This window comes from Macrotis lagotis, chromosome 4 (assembly GCF_037893015.1).
Source record: "Macrotis lagotis isolate mMagLag1 chromosome 4, bilby.v1.9.chrom.fasta, whole genome shotgun sequence".
NCBI classification, from domain to species: domain Eukaryota; kingdom Metazoa; phylum Chordata; class Mammalia; order Peramelemorphia; family Peramelidae; genus Macrotis; species Macrotis lagotis.
This window is the reverse complement of record NC_133661.1, coordinates 39,678,429-39,694,904: the sequence shown is the minus strand read 5'-3', so window position 1 is coordinate 39,694,904 and position 16,476 is coordinate 39,678,429. Positions and strand designations below refer to the sequence as shown.

The following is a 16,476-nucleotide window of genomic DNA, read 5'->3' as shown; positions in this document are numbered from 1 at the left end:
TGAGCTCATACAATTAGTAAAATATCTGAGGCCAGATCTGAACTTAAATGTTCCTTATTCCAGGCTCTGCTATCAACCCATTGTGTCACCTAAATACCTCCAGTTTAAGGAGGAATAACAAGGAATGGGTGTCACCATTCTGAGTAGAATTTGCCCTCTAAAGCTATTGCTTTTTTTCTCCCTCCTCTCTGATGAATAGATTTTCTTATAATCCTCTCAGGGAAAGGTAGTAGTTTAGTGGGTGACTTTTTATTTGGCTACCAGTCTCTTTTGTCTATCCCCTTTTATCTCTCAACCACTCTATATTATTATAGTGGGGCAGCTAGGTAGTGAAATGAACAGCACTGACCTTGGAGTCAGGAGGATAGGAGTTCAAATTCAGCTTCAGTCACTTGACACTTAAAGCTGCATGAACTTGAACACATCACTTAACCCAGACTTGCATCCAAGTCCATCTCCAGTAATCCTGATTTATATGTGATCATTTGAACCCAAATGGCTCCTGAGGAGAAAGTGAGGCTGGTGACCATTTAACACTGTTTGCTTCAGTTTCTTTATCTGTAAAAATGAGTTAGAGAAGGAAATGGCAAACCTCTCCAGTATCTTTGTCAAGAAGATTCCAGATAAGGTCGCAAAGAGTCAGATAACTGAAAAATTACTGAATTTATTGTAATAATTCTGCTCATTTTTTTCACCTGGTTTCAATATGATTGCCTCCCCTGTCCTTTCCTCTGCTGCACCTTGGAGTTTGAGACAAAAAGTTCTTTGTACAACCTCAACCTCAAGCTCAGAGCCCCCACTTCCTAACATTAGGATTTAGTTTTTTCCTAATTTAATTTTTTACATATTCTAGTAAACTCTTAATTTGAAGCAAGATACAGAAACTTAAATTAAAAATGGAGGAGAGTATATTACAGTGTCTGTTGCTGGATAGATCGGAGGAGAAGTTAAGGAAAAAAGAGTATTTCTTTTGGGGAAACTTCAGCCCGAATTCTTCCTTTGAAGATAGGTGCAGAGATACCTTTAGACCACCTAAACCACTTGGACTACATTGATTTCTTTCTTCTCTTCCAAATCTTTATTTTTCATTTTGTCCTTTTAATTTTTTTCTTTTCAGTTTTTCTGTTGGTTGTTGATCCTGTGCTACCCAAGTTTTCTAACTCAGCTTGTTAAATCCTAGCAGAGCCATCAGGGTAGATGGAATATATCCTCTTCTTCCTCTCAGTCTGTCTTCTGAACTCTAGAACATGACTCAAGTCTACTTTGTAACTTACCATGAATTAGCTAAGTCTTCTTTTGGAACTTTGCTCCACTATGCCAGTGATGAATTCCTTCTGGTGGCTTCCATTTTGCAGTCCAGACCAGGTTTGCTTTATTCTTTCCCTGGCTCTACTTCTGGGGTAGGTAATGTTTTTTTTCCTTCCTCCCTACCTTTCAGCTTCCTTTTAAGACTTGTCTTCTTTTTGTAAGCTTCTTGAGGGCAGGGACCTTGATTTTTTCCTTTCTTTGTAACCCCCAGCACTCACGCTGTGCCTCTTACATAGTAAACACTTAGTGAATGCTTGCTGCCTGCCTAGCATAATTTTGCTTTGATTCTTCTCTTTCAAGTAAACTTGGCATAGTTAAACTAACCCACTTGCCAGCTCTTATACCTTCTTACCATCATAATGAAACCAAAATGTGTCTGCTGAAAATGCCCTCCTACAACCCCTGGTCTTTTAAGACCCAAAGAAGAATATTATTTCTTCCTTATACTGTTGATTAATCTTTCCCTGTCCCAATCTAGAAGTGATCACTTCTTTCTCTGAATTCTCATGTCAGGTTCATACAAGTCTTTCTTTTCATAGGTTTATTAAATATGAAATAGAAAGGAGCCTACTCCTTTCATTTTCCTGACAGTATTGAGCAATACCTTGCCTTTGATAATTGACCCAGTAAATTAAATGTCTTACACTGGAAGAGGTGGTGGGTACCTCTTCTTTTACAACAGTCTTGTCATCTGTTGGACATTTTGGACTTTTACTTAGTTTAATATCTCCTACTTAATGCTTTAGGTGATTATGGCAGATAGTAACAATCTTTGACGCCTTAAAAGCCATGTTATTTTTCCCTGTTAACTAATTTATATTATATGTGTCATATCTGCTTAACTAGCATGTGAACTCCATGAGGAGAAATGCTGTATCTTATTTAAATTATGTCTATAGTATTCTGCAAATAGGTGCTTAACATCTCTTTAATAATTAAAACCTTTATTAATTTATTACTTTAGATAATATAAACACTTAGCAACTGAGCTGATAATAGGAATAAGTTATTGTAAACTAAGAATTAATTCTTGTTAACTTAATTCCTCTTCTTAGTCCTTAGTTTCAGATCTGAAGTGAATATAAGGCTACCCATTGGAAAAAAGGCTTGATTTCCTCATTCTGTCCATCACTGTCTACCCCGCCTCCAGAGAAGAAAGTAGCACTTAATCCATAGAAATGTTGTTGTTACATTATCTCTGCTTTTAATAATGATATATGTAACACCTTCCTATTAGGTACTAGATTGGCCTGAAGCCTCTAGGATAATAAAAGTCTGTATTTGCAGGTTTATAGATTTAAGATTTATGTTGGATAATGTTACAAATGCCAAATTTTTAGAGCTTTGCAATTAGTAGATTGTTGAATAACTCAGCTTTTACTGTGCTTAAGAAATTTTTCTATTGATTTCTCTAACCTAAAAGGAGTTCCACTGTTAAGGGAGAGACTATAAAATATTAATGAAGCTATTTAGGGATAGATAAAATGGAATAATTCTAAATCTCTAGCACTGAGGTCTGTTGCCTTTCAAAATGTGCTGCATTTAAAATTTTTTGTTCTTTAACTTCCCAGATTGGGGAAGTAGAATGGGAAATGGTAAGGGAGAAATAAGGTAAGAGAAGAGTAAAGCCATAGTTGGTTTTACCCAGTAGAGGAGCTAATTTTTTACTCTTTCTATATTTGTGTTTGTTTATCTAGGTGTTGTTAAAAGAGCTTCATTCCTCCAGAATTTTCTGTCCCATAAGGCTTTAAATTGGAGATTCATCTAGGTCAGTTGAATGTCTACTGAGACTCAGACTAGTGATTAATGAGTTAATGTCAAATCAAAAGCACCCTGTAGTATCCTGTCACATAATTCTGCCCTAAGAACAGTTATGCTCAGTATTTTTATTAATTACTTGAAGTCATTTATATATGTATGTGTGTGTGTGTGTGTGTGTGTGTGTGTGTGTGTGTGTGTGTGTATTCTTTTTATTGGTACATTCTTAGAAATAAAAAATTCCTTAATCTTATTTATTTCATCCTAGTAGAGAGATTAAAAAGTAAGGGTAAATATTTTGGAGAAACAACATAGATAATTCTAAAGCAAGTGCCATTATGGATTGGAAAAGCAGTCTGAGGTGCACATAGACACTAGAGCTTAAAGGACAAAAATGAGAGTCCCTGTCCCAAGGGGCTTACATTCTATCTGGAAACGAAAAAATAGACACTTAATAATTATGACTGGTGATTGATAGGAGAGGAATTAAAGAGTCAGAAAATTTTAGAAATGATTTGGACCTCAGAAACCATTTTAACCTCTGCATTTTACAGATTAGGAAAGCAGTCTAATTCAACCCACATTTAAGTGGATAGAGTGCCAATCTCAGAGTCAGGAAGACCTGAGTTAAAATCAAACCTTAGCTGTGTGACCCTGGGCAAGTCATTTTTAACCCTCTTAGTTTACTCAGCTGTAAAATAAGCTGGAGAAGGAAATGGCAAGCAATTCCAAAATCATTGCCAAGAAAATCCCAAATGTGGTTATAGAGTAGGACATGACCAATTGACAAAGCAATTCACTAGAATACAGATACAAATAAGAAATAAGAATAAGAAGAGATATAAAATGCTGAGAGATTCAACAAAGGAGAAACTGTTAGAGCTACAATCAAGATAAACATAGTATCTTGTTGGTCTTTGAGGGGAAGGAATGGATAGGATTTTTATTGAAACTTTTTTTAATTTGATATTTTTTGTTTTTATATTAGTGATTCCTGGCTATACTATTTTAAATAATGAGCCCTCTCTTGTAACAAAGCAAAAATAATAGTTAAGTAAAACCAAGTGACATATCAACTGTTTTAAAATGTGTGTACCATTCAGTAATCAATAGTTGGCCACCTTTGCTGTGAAAGGAAAGAGATGCATTTCCACATTTCTTCTCATGGATAATATTGGTTTTTACAGTAACACCATATTCAGTTTTGTGGGAATATGGGGGTGTTTGGTTTCCACTAGATTGTGAAGGGAGATTGTTAGTTTACATTACAAAGACTGGGGTCTGCCTGTATAGGTATGAGCAATGTTTTGAGAGTGTAAAACAAAAGAATTGGCCCCAACCTAATCAAAATTTGAGATTAGATCAGCTCTGCCCCATCTAGTTCTGAGTTAATTTTAGGGACTGTGTCCTTCTCCTTTAAGCTTGCTCAAGGAGCTTGCTGTTCACTTCCCTGTGTTCATTAGCATAATGAGTAGGGCAGGGAAAACTGATGGGATTGAATGTATCAATTAGATTGTAACCATGGGGGAGGAACAAATTACAAATGAGACCCAGTGTTGCCATGATTTGAGGCCCCTTAAGAGAGGTGGTCCTTCTATTAAGATGTCAGTAAAAGCCATTTTAATCACTCTGGACTAAGTATTTAGGAGCCAGGAGCCATTGATAAGAAGTTTCCTTCTATTCTTTTTGTTTACATTGTAGTGGACCTGTATTTTTTTTTTAATATGTTCTGCTTATTTCACTTTCCCTTAGTTCATACAATTTTCCTCAGAGAATTTGATGAATTCTCTGGTTGATGTGTAGTGGCCTTTTCCTGAATCCTTTTTGTACTTTGTTTCTTGAAGCATGTTATACCATAATTTATTCAGTCAGGTTTCAGTTGATAAATAAACTCCAGGAACCAGTGAAGAAATCCTTTCCACAACTCCATTTCTCTAATTCCTTCTTTCCATTCATCTCAACCTTTTACCTTTCCCAATGTCCTGCCCCATATCTACCCAAGCTATTTGTTGATTCCTCTGAAATACCTATTTCATAATTATGAAACTTGGTTTTAACTTGGAATTTTTTCATTCCCATTTCCTGACACCTCCAAATTGCATCCATTTGAAGTCACCTTTTCCATTACTGGCTGTACTTTTCTTTTGTATCCCCAAAGAGTTAAAATATTTTTTTCTTCCATTGTCATTTACATATTGTCCCTCTACCACCACCACTCAGCAAATCTTTCCTTCTTTGAGTTTCATAATATCTAAATTTATTAATGAATCTAAATCTTGACTGCTGATATCTGCCAACCTCCAGGACTTTCTCCTTCTTTCCTCAGCAAATTCACTGCCTGGCTCCTAGTCTCTCTCTGGCCTAACTTAGGCCCTCCTACTAGGGATTTCAAAAATAAGTTTTGATATTTCCTTATATCCCCATCTTCCCACTTCTACAGTATGACCTGACCTATTTGCTTTTTCTCCTACCTGATACTCCCATCTGCACAAACTCTGTGCCATTTTACTGGCTGTCCTTCCTATCTGGAAAGCTCTGATTCCTTAACCTCACTTCCTAGAATCCCTTACCTACTTTGAAATTCAGTTCAAACACCATTTTCTGTAGGAGAGCTTTTCTGATCCCTCTTGTTGCCAGAGCTTTTCTTTCCTTCTAATGGTATCTTCTTTCTGCTATGTATCTGTCATTAAGTACCTAAGTATTTATATTTTGTTTCTATGAAAATTTAAGTTGCTTGATGATAAGGACTGATTTTGCCTTTCTTTGTATTCCCAGTGCTTAATGAATACTTGCTGGGTGAAGATTTATTAATAAGCACTAATTTTGTTTCTGCTACGCACAAAAAATGTGGTGAATATTTTGTTATATGTATAACCCCATGGGGCATATGCTCAGCAAAATGGAGTCTTTGAGTCAATGGATATTGAACAGTTAAATCATTATTTTTGGATAATTTCAAATTGTTTTCCCCAGTAGAGATGCCTTCTCAGCTGTTCGAAGTGTGTCAATGTGTTTGTTTTTCTATACACCCTCCAAGAGTAATTATTTTTGTTTTTGTCTTCTTTATCAATTTATTGAGAATTAGGTGAAAGTTTAGGAAATGTTTTAATTTTTTTGACTTAGTGATTTCATAGCTATTTTCATGTAGCTTATCATAGTTTGAAATTTTTTTGAGAAATGTTGACATGTATCTGACCACTTATCTTTTAGTGAATGACTTTTGGTCATATGTTTGTGTAAATTTCCTATATGATTTGGATCTGAAGACCTTTATCAGAAATAGGTTATGAAAAGATTTCCCCTTCTTTGTATTTCTTTTTTGGAGGTAGATAAGGTGGTTGAATAAATAAAGTACTGTATCTGGAGTCAGAAAGACCTTTCAAACAGTCTTAGATACTTACTAGCTATGTCACTTTAGACAGGTGACTTAACTTTTGTCTGTCTCAGTTTCCTCAACTGTAAAATGGGAATAATACTAGCTGTTATCTTCCAGGATTATTGTGAGGATAAAATTAAATAGCATTTCTAAAGTGCTTGGCACATAGTAGGTGGGATAGAATGCTAGCTATTATTAGTAGTAGTATTAACAGTAAATGTTAATAATATTTTAAAAATCTGATCTTAATTAAACCAACACTAAATTAGTTTTCCTTCTTTTTTTTAGTTTTTCTTCTTAATAGGAAGAATTTTAATCAGTAAAAATGGAAGCAGTGCATTTCCAATCATTTCATTGAAAAAGTAAGAGCATGCATGGTCAACTAAGCGAATATAATAAAAGTGACAATTAAATTACTTATTCAGTGCCATACCAATGAAATCAGCAGAAAACTTTTACAGTTACTTTTTAACAGAATTCATCTGGAGCAACAGAAGGTCAAGAATATCAAGAAAATTAATGAAAAAAATTACAAAAGAAGGTGGCCTAACTGTACCAACTCTCAAACTGTATTACAAATCAGCAGTCATCAAAACTCTGTGGTACTGTCTAAGAAGTAGAGAAGTGGATCAGTGTATTAAATTAGGTACAAAAGAAAAGTAGTAAATGACTATAGTAAGATATTTGTTATCCTAGCTTCTGGGGTAAGAACTTAATAACAAAAACTGCTTGGAGAACTTGAAAATAATATGGCAAAAACTAAGCATAAGCCCACATCTCAGACCCTATACCAAATAAGGTTGAAATAGGTACAGTGTTTAGACATAAAGAAACAAAAAACCTGATACCATAGATCAATTAAGAGAACAGCAAATACTCCTTTGGATCGTTAGAGAGGGGAGATGTTTATGACCAAATGAGATAGAGAACATTATAAATTGTAAAATGGATGATTTTGACTTTTTTAAATTAAAAAGGTTTTGCACAAATAAAATCAATGTAGCCAGGATTAGAAGGAATTCGGAAAGGATTTATTTCTAAGATATATAGAGAACTGAATCAAATTTATAAAATTACAAGTCATTTTCAATTGATAAATGTTCAAAGGATATTCAACAGGCAATTTTCAGAAAAAAAAGGATGTTAAAGCTGTTTATAGTCATATGAAAAAATTGCTCCAACTCATTATTAATTAGAGAAATGTAAATTAAAACAATACCTGAGATACCACCTCATATCTATCAGATTGACCTATATCTATCAGATTGGTCTATATGACAAAAAAGGACAATTATCGATGTTGGAGAGAATGGGAAAATTGGGACACTAATGCACTGTTGGTGGAGTTGTGAACTGATCCAACCGTTCTGGAGAGCAATTTGTAACTTTACCCAAAGGACAACCAAACTCTGCATACTCTGATCCAGCAATATCACTACTTAGGTCTATATCCAAAAGAGATCATAAAAAAAAATGGGAAAAGTCCCACCTGTTCAAAAATACTTATAGCGACTCTTTTTGTAGTGAGAAAGAATTGCAAATTGAGGGGGATGCCCATCAATTTCAGAATAGTTGAGCAAGTTGAGAATATTAGGGAGTACTATTGTTTTGTAAGATATCATGAAGTACAGGACTTCAAAAAAACCTGGGAAGACTCGCATGAACCGATGCTGAGTGAAATGAGCAGAACCAAGAGAACATTGTGCACATAAACAGCAACTTTGTAAAATGATCAAGTACGATGAATGTTGAAAGCAGCTCTTTTCCGTAGTTCAGTGATCATTGATTGTCCTGAGAGACTTGCTATGGAAATTGTCATCCATACACATCTAAAGAAAAACTATAGAGTCCAAATGCAGAGCAAAGCATATATTATGTTCACTTTTTAAAACTTTTTATTCCGTTCTCATGGTTTTCCCTCTTAGTTCTGATTATTCTTTTACAACATGACTAATATAGAAATGTTTCAAACATGATTGTACATGTATGACTTAACAGATTGCCCCCTTGGGGAATGGAGAGGGAAGGGAGGTAATAGAAAAAATGTGGAATTTATAAAGTTGCAAATGGATGAATGTTGGAAACTACTTTTACATGTAATTGAAAGGATAAAATAAAATAATGAAGAAAAAAATATTTTTAAAATCTGACCTTAACTAACACTAAATTAGTTTTCTTTTAATAGAAAGGATTTTAATGATTTTAAAAGAAGGAGGCAGTGCATTTTTGATCATTTCAATGAAAAAGTAAGAGCAAAGCAAGAAAGGCCAGGTCCTCATTTGGCTGAAGTGTAGATGTAGCTAAAAGAGAATGAGTATAGCTTGCAGCCTGCCTTGGGCACAAATTTTCTAGTCTTAGATTTCCAGCTTTTTTTTTTTTAAAGAAATCTAAAACTGGATATCCTATAGATACCTCAAACTAAAGTCTCCAAAACTAAATGTATTTTCTTTCTTCCCTTTGAGCATACCCTCTCTTTTCTTAACTTTCCCAGTTCTGTCAAAGGTGCCACTGTTTTCTCAGTTGCTCATTTCTCCAACTTAGCTGTACTCATAATGAGTTATCAAATCCATATGCCCTGTCTTTTCCTTGGACATTGTCACCTCCCTGTTACAGGTCTGTTTCACCTCACACTTGGACTATTGTAATAGCCAGCTGGTTGGTCTTTCTGGCTCAAGTCTCTCACCTCTCCAGTTCATCTTCCACTCAGTTGTCACACTATAGGTCTGGCCATATCAGAGAGTGTTCTTTACCTCAAATTACCATATATTTAAATATGTATACATATATATATATATATATATATATATATATATGTGCGTGCACCCATTTGTATCTGAGTGTGTGTGTGTGTGTGTGTGTGTGTGTGTGTGTGTGTGTGTGTCTGTCTGTATTATACTCTACTCCCACCCCTAGAATTCAAGGACTTCTTTTGTCCTATCTCACCAACATCTCCCATAATATGTTGCATGTAAGTAGTGGATTTATTATATTTGTTGAATAATAGTGTTATGTTCAAATAGTTACTTTCTTAAACAATATTAGCATGAGATTAACAAGTTAGGTAAGGGGCTCATTAAGTTGCAGACAGCAAAGTTGTGGAAATGAAATACAGCTAATCCCAAGTTTTTGGGTTTTTTTGAGGGTGATATTTTGATGCTTTTAAGATAAAAGATTACTGATAGTGGCTCAGTGGTCCCATCTGCTAATTCTTTAGGTATTCTGGAATATGGTTATTTGGACCTCTTGGTTTATACTTTTAAGAGAAACATGGTACTCTTTTCATCTGTTAGTCATAGAGTTTAAGGATTTCCTTACTAACTTGTTATCTTCCTCCTCAAGACCATTCTCCATGGTAGAGAAAACAAGAAGCAACATCTGAATTGGGTAGTTCTGTCAACTCTGTCATCTGACTCATTTCATTTACAACGTTTCCAATTCATTTGTAATTTCCTCAACTGTAAGGCAGGCTTTACCATAGCATCTTCCTTGCAGGGCTGTTGTCAGAATTATGTCATAACAAGTATTTGTAGCATATAGTAAGCTCTTAATTAAATCACTCCTCTTTTTCTCCCTCCCTTCTTGCCTCTCCAATTATTAGATTATAGGAAAATGTTTTTATTTGCCTTCATTAATTCAATTCATCCAAACATTTTTTAGGGCCTTCTATATGCTTCTGTATTGTTCTAGGAACTATGTTATATACAAAGACCACTATAAAACTTGGACCTTATTTATATTCTGCTAGAGAATTATAACACAAGAATGTAAATAAAAATCATTTTTTTTATCCAGACTTTTGATTTCATTGGTAATGGGAAGAACCTCCCTTGGCTAATTCAGACCAATATCTTCTTTGTAGCTTGTGGTCTAAGAGCTCTCTCAGACCTTACTGCATTATGTGACTTGCCCAAGGTCAGTAGAACCTTAACAAAGGCAGGATTGAACCCAGATCTTCCTGACTGTGGGGCTAGCTTTACCCGCACTGTGACATGTTTTACAAACTAATTTCAGGTTGGAGGGAATAGAGAGATGGGTGGGGGTGGGGGGAGAATGAATGAATGAACAGCTATGGGTTTAAGAGGGGAAAGTGGGAGATCAAGAAAATCCAATAGTAGGAGAGGACCCCTGCATACCCAGCCAAGAATCCTTAATTCCTATATGCTTTAAGTTATGGCCCTAAAAATGTAAATCCTAGGCATTATTTTCTCAATTAGATATTTACATCCCAGAGCTGTCTTTTCCTTCTGAAGCTCTTTACCTTCAATTGGCAGCAGAGATAACACCAGGGTGTTCTTTATTTTATTTATTTATTTATTAGTTTTTGCAAGGCAATGGGGTTAAGTGGCTTGCCCAAGGCCACATGGCTAGGTAATTATTAAGTGTCTGAGGCCAGATTTGAACTCAGGAGCCAGCATTCTATCCACTGCGCCACCTAGCCGCCCCTACCAGGGGTGTTCTTAAGAGTCTTTGGTTTCTTGCCAAGGACTTCATCATTCCTGGCAGTTTTTAAATATGCTTTCTGGCATACCCTTTGTCTTCCCATGAATCATTAGAAGTCAAGTCTTGGTTTTCTCCTGGGACAGTTTGGGTAGACTCTCATATCCAGAATGTTTTCCTTTGAAAGACAACTTACCTAATGTTTGTTTTTGCTTTTTGCTATATTGTATCCCAGAGTCAAGGTCACTTTACTGTCACTATTTGTATCTTATTTCTTGAATAGGGGGGGATTTCTTATTTCCTGAGGGACTTCTGTGAACTCTCATCAGTATTTCCTGGGGCACAAGAAACTTTCTACAAAGGGGGTCCACCTCTCCCCCCCTTGTATATGGAACTTCATGCTTATTATATAGATATAAAATTTAGTTTCATTTTTCCCCTTCCTTGAGTCAGATTTTTCTGCCTGCCCAGTTTATTAGGTTAAAATTTTCTTTGCTCTTAGTTTCTTCATATTGTTTTCCTTTTTTAAATTATTTTAGCATACACTCATCCTTTTTAATAACTTTGTAAGTAGTGTTCCTTTGATCATTTTAACTCCTTTTCTAGTGGAAAAGCCTGTGGTTTGTGCAGAAAACAACCATTAACCTATTGATGGCAAAAAATGCAAACTGTTTTATACAGTAATCTTTGTGCCTCCAGATTCTGACATGTTTTTTTTTTTCCTTAACTCTGCCTCTTAAAATCTCAGGCTTCTTTCCAAGCACACTAAGGTGCCACCTCTCACAGTTTTTTTTTTCCTTCTCTTGAAACTACTCAAATGTTGTTTATGCTTGTATATGTTATACTAATATGTGCATTATATCCCATAATAGAAGATATGCTTCTGTGGGGTTGGGATTGTTTCATTTCTGTCTTTGTATCTCTATCACTTTACAGAGTACCTTTCATTTTTTAGTCAATTAAACATTTAGTTAAATTGAATTAAAGGGAGTCTTCTGATTCTGGATCCTAAAAATGGCTTCTCCTCATTTGTTCACTCCAATAGGAGTGAAAATATTAAAGGAAATATTGAATTTAGCAAAAGTCAATAAACCAAGCATGTTCTAGTAGTAAAATTTTTTCTGGTTGTGTTTTAGCCCTGAGCAAAAGTGTTAGTTTGTGTTTCTGTTTTATACATATGATTTTTTTTTAGGTTAACATTTTCTTAGCTATTTGTTTCTTTCTATTTGTTTTCCTTTTTCAATTATTTCATCATAATCTCATCCTTTTTAATAACCTGTTATCTAGAGTAGTGTTCCTTTGATCATTTTGGAACATTCCATAGTCTTTTCCTTATTTTTTTGATCTATTTATAGGATATCCTGAACAATCTTGACTCATGTGACCTTGAAGATGATGATCTCATGCTTGATGTGGACCTGCCAGAGGATGCACCTCTTGAAAATGGTTAGTGGAGAAAATGTTACTATTAATTTATGCTATTCATATGTACAATTTGAGCACTACTTTTTTTTTTTTTTTGCAAGGCAGTGGGGTTAAATGACTTGCCCCAAGGTCATACGGCTAGGTAATTATTAAGTGTCTGAGGTCCTATTTGAATTTGGGTCCTCCTGATTCCAGGACAGTGTTCTTTTCACTGCGCCACCTAGCTGCCCCTGAGCACAACTTTCTTAGAAACTTTATGAACATTCTATAACTCATAAAATGTCTATAGAATTTTCCCCATATTTTGAGAAAATTTTCTTAATGATTTTGCTATCATCTTGGATGTAGTTGAATGTTGACTTGAAGACACTTACTTACTGCTACCCCAGGAGTGGAAAACTACTCTTTCCCTTGGATTCAGATATGCAACTTGTGTTTACAAAATTTTAAAAAGTTGTCTTGAGCATAAAAGATTTGGGGACTTTCATTGTTAGACCAAGAAGGATTTGTCAAAGACAGAACTTGAATCCAGATTTCCTTATTCCTGGATCACCCCTCCACCCACTGTTATGCTGCCTTAAATGTTTTCCTTAATGCTAAAAAAATTTCATTGTTTTACATACATACAATTTGGATTGCATTTGGACCATTGAAAATTTGTTCTCTACATTAGGCAGCAGGGTTGCACAGTGTGTAGATCTTGGGACCTGGAGACAGAAAGACTTGAATTCATATCCAGCCTCAGATTCTTCTCAGTTGTTGTGACCATGGGCAAATAAATCACTTAACGTTTATCTGCCTTCATTTCCTTAACTCTAAAATGGGGCTTCATAGTGTCTACTTCATGTTGGAATGTCAAATGAGATAGATAATTAAAATTTTTTTTTCTAATTTTATTTATTTAAGGCAACAGGGTTAAGTGACTTGCCCAAAGTCACACAGCTAGGGAATTATTAAGTGTCTGAGGCTGGATTTGAACTCAGGTCCTCATGACTCCAGGACCAGTGCTCTATCCACTGTGCCACCTACCTGCCCTGAGATAGATAATTTTTTTTAGGGTTTTTTTTTTAGGATTTTGCAAGGCAAATGGGGTTAAGTGGCTTGCCCAAGGCCACACAGCTAGGTAATTATTAAATGTCTGAGGCAAGATAGATAATTTTTGCAAATAATATATATATATATATATATATATTTATATTCTCTTCCTTCCCTTCCCACATTTGTAGACCAATGAGTAAATGTGGGTTAGTCCTTTTTATTGACAATTATGCTTAATCTTCCATTGAAATCTATTTTGAATCATGGTAAGCCATGATGTTTATATGGCAAAGATACTGAGACTAAAACTGTAGAGAGCCTTGTCAGTCTATGAAGATATTTTTCTTAGCTTTTGTGGAAGAGAGAACCCTTTTAAGTTTGATATTTTGATGTGGAAGGGGGTGGAATTCTAGGTAGAATGGAAGGTAGTTGGACTCTAGCCCAAGGATATGTGTAGTTTTGTTCCTTCTGGTCCTATCTAGGAATGGAGCTTGGGCAGGAACCTACAGGTCTCACTAGAGAAAAAGCCTAATTGAATCGCCTGAGGTAGTCTTTGAATCATATGACTAACCTAGAAGGTTGGGTAGCTAGTGAGTAAATATCATATTTAAGAAAAAGGTTAGAAGTCAGAAGCTTGTCCATTGCTCAGATATAATCAATGAAGCCATGGTTTCTATACAAAGAAATAGACAGGATGGTGATTTGGAGGCCAGAGAGGATCATCATCTATCAAATATGAGAGAAATTCGGAGGAATAAGGTATTGACTTGAAGAACAATTTTGCACTATTTAGCATGCTGATTTGGAGTCCCAAGAAAATATAAAGAAATAGAGCATTGTGGTCAGGGTACAGGTCTCAGATTTTGTAATGAAAGACCACTCAGTTGGACTTCCAAGGGCTGGAGTATTATGTCACTCCCTGTTTTGTACTGAGGTAGCAATTTGGGATTGGGTCCAGTCCTAAGGAGGGGCCCTGCCTCTAATTAGGCAGGATAGGCAAATTGAGTTCCTCACACTGGTGAGGAATCAGGTTTGGGAGATGTAATTCATATATAAGGAATTAACAAGTGTGCCTTAACAGGAATTGGATAAGACACCTGTTTTGTTAAGACATAATTGTTGATAGAATGTGTGGACCCTAAAGCAATTTGTAGAGTTACTGATCAGACATTTTAAATTTGACCGTAGGGTCCACACCATTACTTTATCTAAAACTGACTTCTGCGCTTCATGCTTGATCCCTTCCCTAGGCAGTTATTCTCCATGTATCCCTCCACATGCTTCCACCACACTCAGAGATCCTTCCAGATTGGCTGAAGTCACAAGGTCACATTCTGGACACCTATAGGTTATGGTTGTTGCCCAGTTACCTGCAAAGCAGAAAAAATGCAAAGGGGCAGTCCAAACCAAGACTCAGGATTGCCCAGGCATGACCATGAACTTTAGTAGTGGCTGTGTGCTTGGAGCTTCATGGAGGTCAAGGGAAGGAAATAGGGCTGTCCACTTCCATGTTCTATGACTTTGCAGACACTTTCCCACGTAGTTCTGCATATTAGAGGAAAGAAAGAGGCAGAGGCAACTTGGTCTTTTTTATATCAACTGAATGAAGCCAATTAGACTTTTCATCTCCCATTATAACCTTCAGTGACAAATTGTATGTGCCTAGAACCTGGTCCAAAAGTTCCTACCAAAACCAAGAACTCTGAGCTTTCTCTACGGAATGGCTTTTCTAGGTTCATCCAGCCTATGTTTCACAGAAAACTAGAGCAAGATCATAAACTAATGGGTGTCTGCAAATAGCCAGTTTAACATGACTATAGGATGCAACTGTGAGTATTCCCATTATGTGACTTGATGTCATACTTTGGAAACTGAAGAAAGCTATGTCATTTTGTTTTTAGGAAGTGACATTTGGTGGCATGTGGTGAAATACTTTTGCAAATTATAGAATTGAGATGGGAAAAGGGTAGGAAAATTTCCATGATTATTCCTATGTTTAGATTTGATTTTTATATCAAATTTTTGAGTTTTATGATTTATTAAGACTTTGTTCTATAGAAAGTAAAAAAATTACTTGTTTGTTACTTGCCTATTTAGATTCTGTGATCTCTCTTAAATTTAAGTATTCCTCCACAATTCTTGATTTATTATGTATTTACCTTCAACCAAATAACTTTTCACTTAAAAATAATAAGAATGCTGCAATAGCATCATAGACTTTAAGAAGTCAGGAGAGCTTTGAGGTAATTTCAACATGTGAAGGAATTCATCTATTATAATTTAATAGTGGACCCAGTATTTCACAGGACAGCACATTTACAATACCCTTTCAATATACCCTTATGTATTGATCTGAAATCCTTCCCTCTTTGGGCAATACCTATCCAGTGGTTTTTTTTTTTTTGAAACTACACTAAATGTCTTAAAAACACATACACATTAGAACCCTTTAGGTATTTGAAGACAGTTACTGTATCCTGTTCTCGTGAGCCCTCCCATGTCTTCATTTCTACAGTTTAAGCATTCTTCTTTCATTCTTCAAACAGAATAAGACTTCAAGATCTTTATTAGGCTCCAATCCTCATCAGTATCTCCTTGATGCACTGATTTTTCTTAAAATGCACTGGCAGCTAGGTGGCGCACTGGACCTCAAGTCAGGAAGAGTTCAGCTATGTCTTCATATTTGGGTGATACAAATCATCTAATCTTTGCCTCAGTTTCCTCATCTGTGAAATATGGATAACAGTAGAACCTACCTTCCAAAGTTATTGTGAGAATAAGATAATTTTTGAAAAGGATGCCAACATTAAAGTGCTCTAAGAATGCTAGTTATTATTAAGAAAATGGAATCTCTTTCATGCTTCTTAAGTCACAGTTGCCTTTTGCATTAGAAACTTAGCTTGTTACCCATCCTTAGCATGTTTTTGTACAGAAATCTGAACCCATGATATGTTTTACTGCCTTTTTTGTGACTGAATATCTCCTGTTTGTTGTTAACTACTTGTTGAGCTGGTTTATAGATGTTGACAATTTTCTCCCTCTCTTTTTCTTTCCAGTTTCAAATTTTAGAAGCTTAATGATGTCTAGGCAGATACATTTTTTGCAAGACCTCATTGCATAGATAGACCATCCTT

General features: G+C 35.5%; 1 protein-coding gene across 9 annotated transcripts in view; it reads left to right on the top strand.

Moving 5' to 3' along the window:
- CCSER2 (coiled-coil serine rich protein 2) overlaps positions 1 to 16,476 on the top strand; it is a 110,460-nt gene that overhangs the window by 32,214 nt on the left and 61,770 nt on the right. For 6 of the 9 annotated variants that reach the window (XM_074232563.1, XM_074232565.1, XM_074232564.1 and 3 more), the window contains one exon: positions 12,235 to 12,325. In XM_074232563.1, coding sequence (XP_074088664.1) covers positions 12,235 to 12,325 — 91 coding nt within the window. Of the gene's footprint in view, positions 1 to 6,730; positions 6,805 to 6,845; positions 7,089 to 12,234; positions 12,326 to 16,476 lie in introns of those variants that run through there. The other 3 variants (XM_074232567.1, XM_074232570.1, XM_074232569.1) reach the window with 2 other exon arrangements.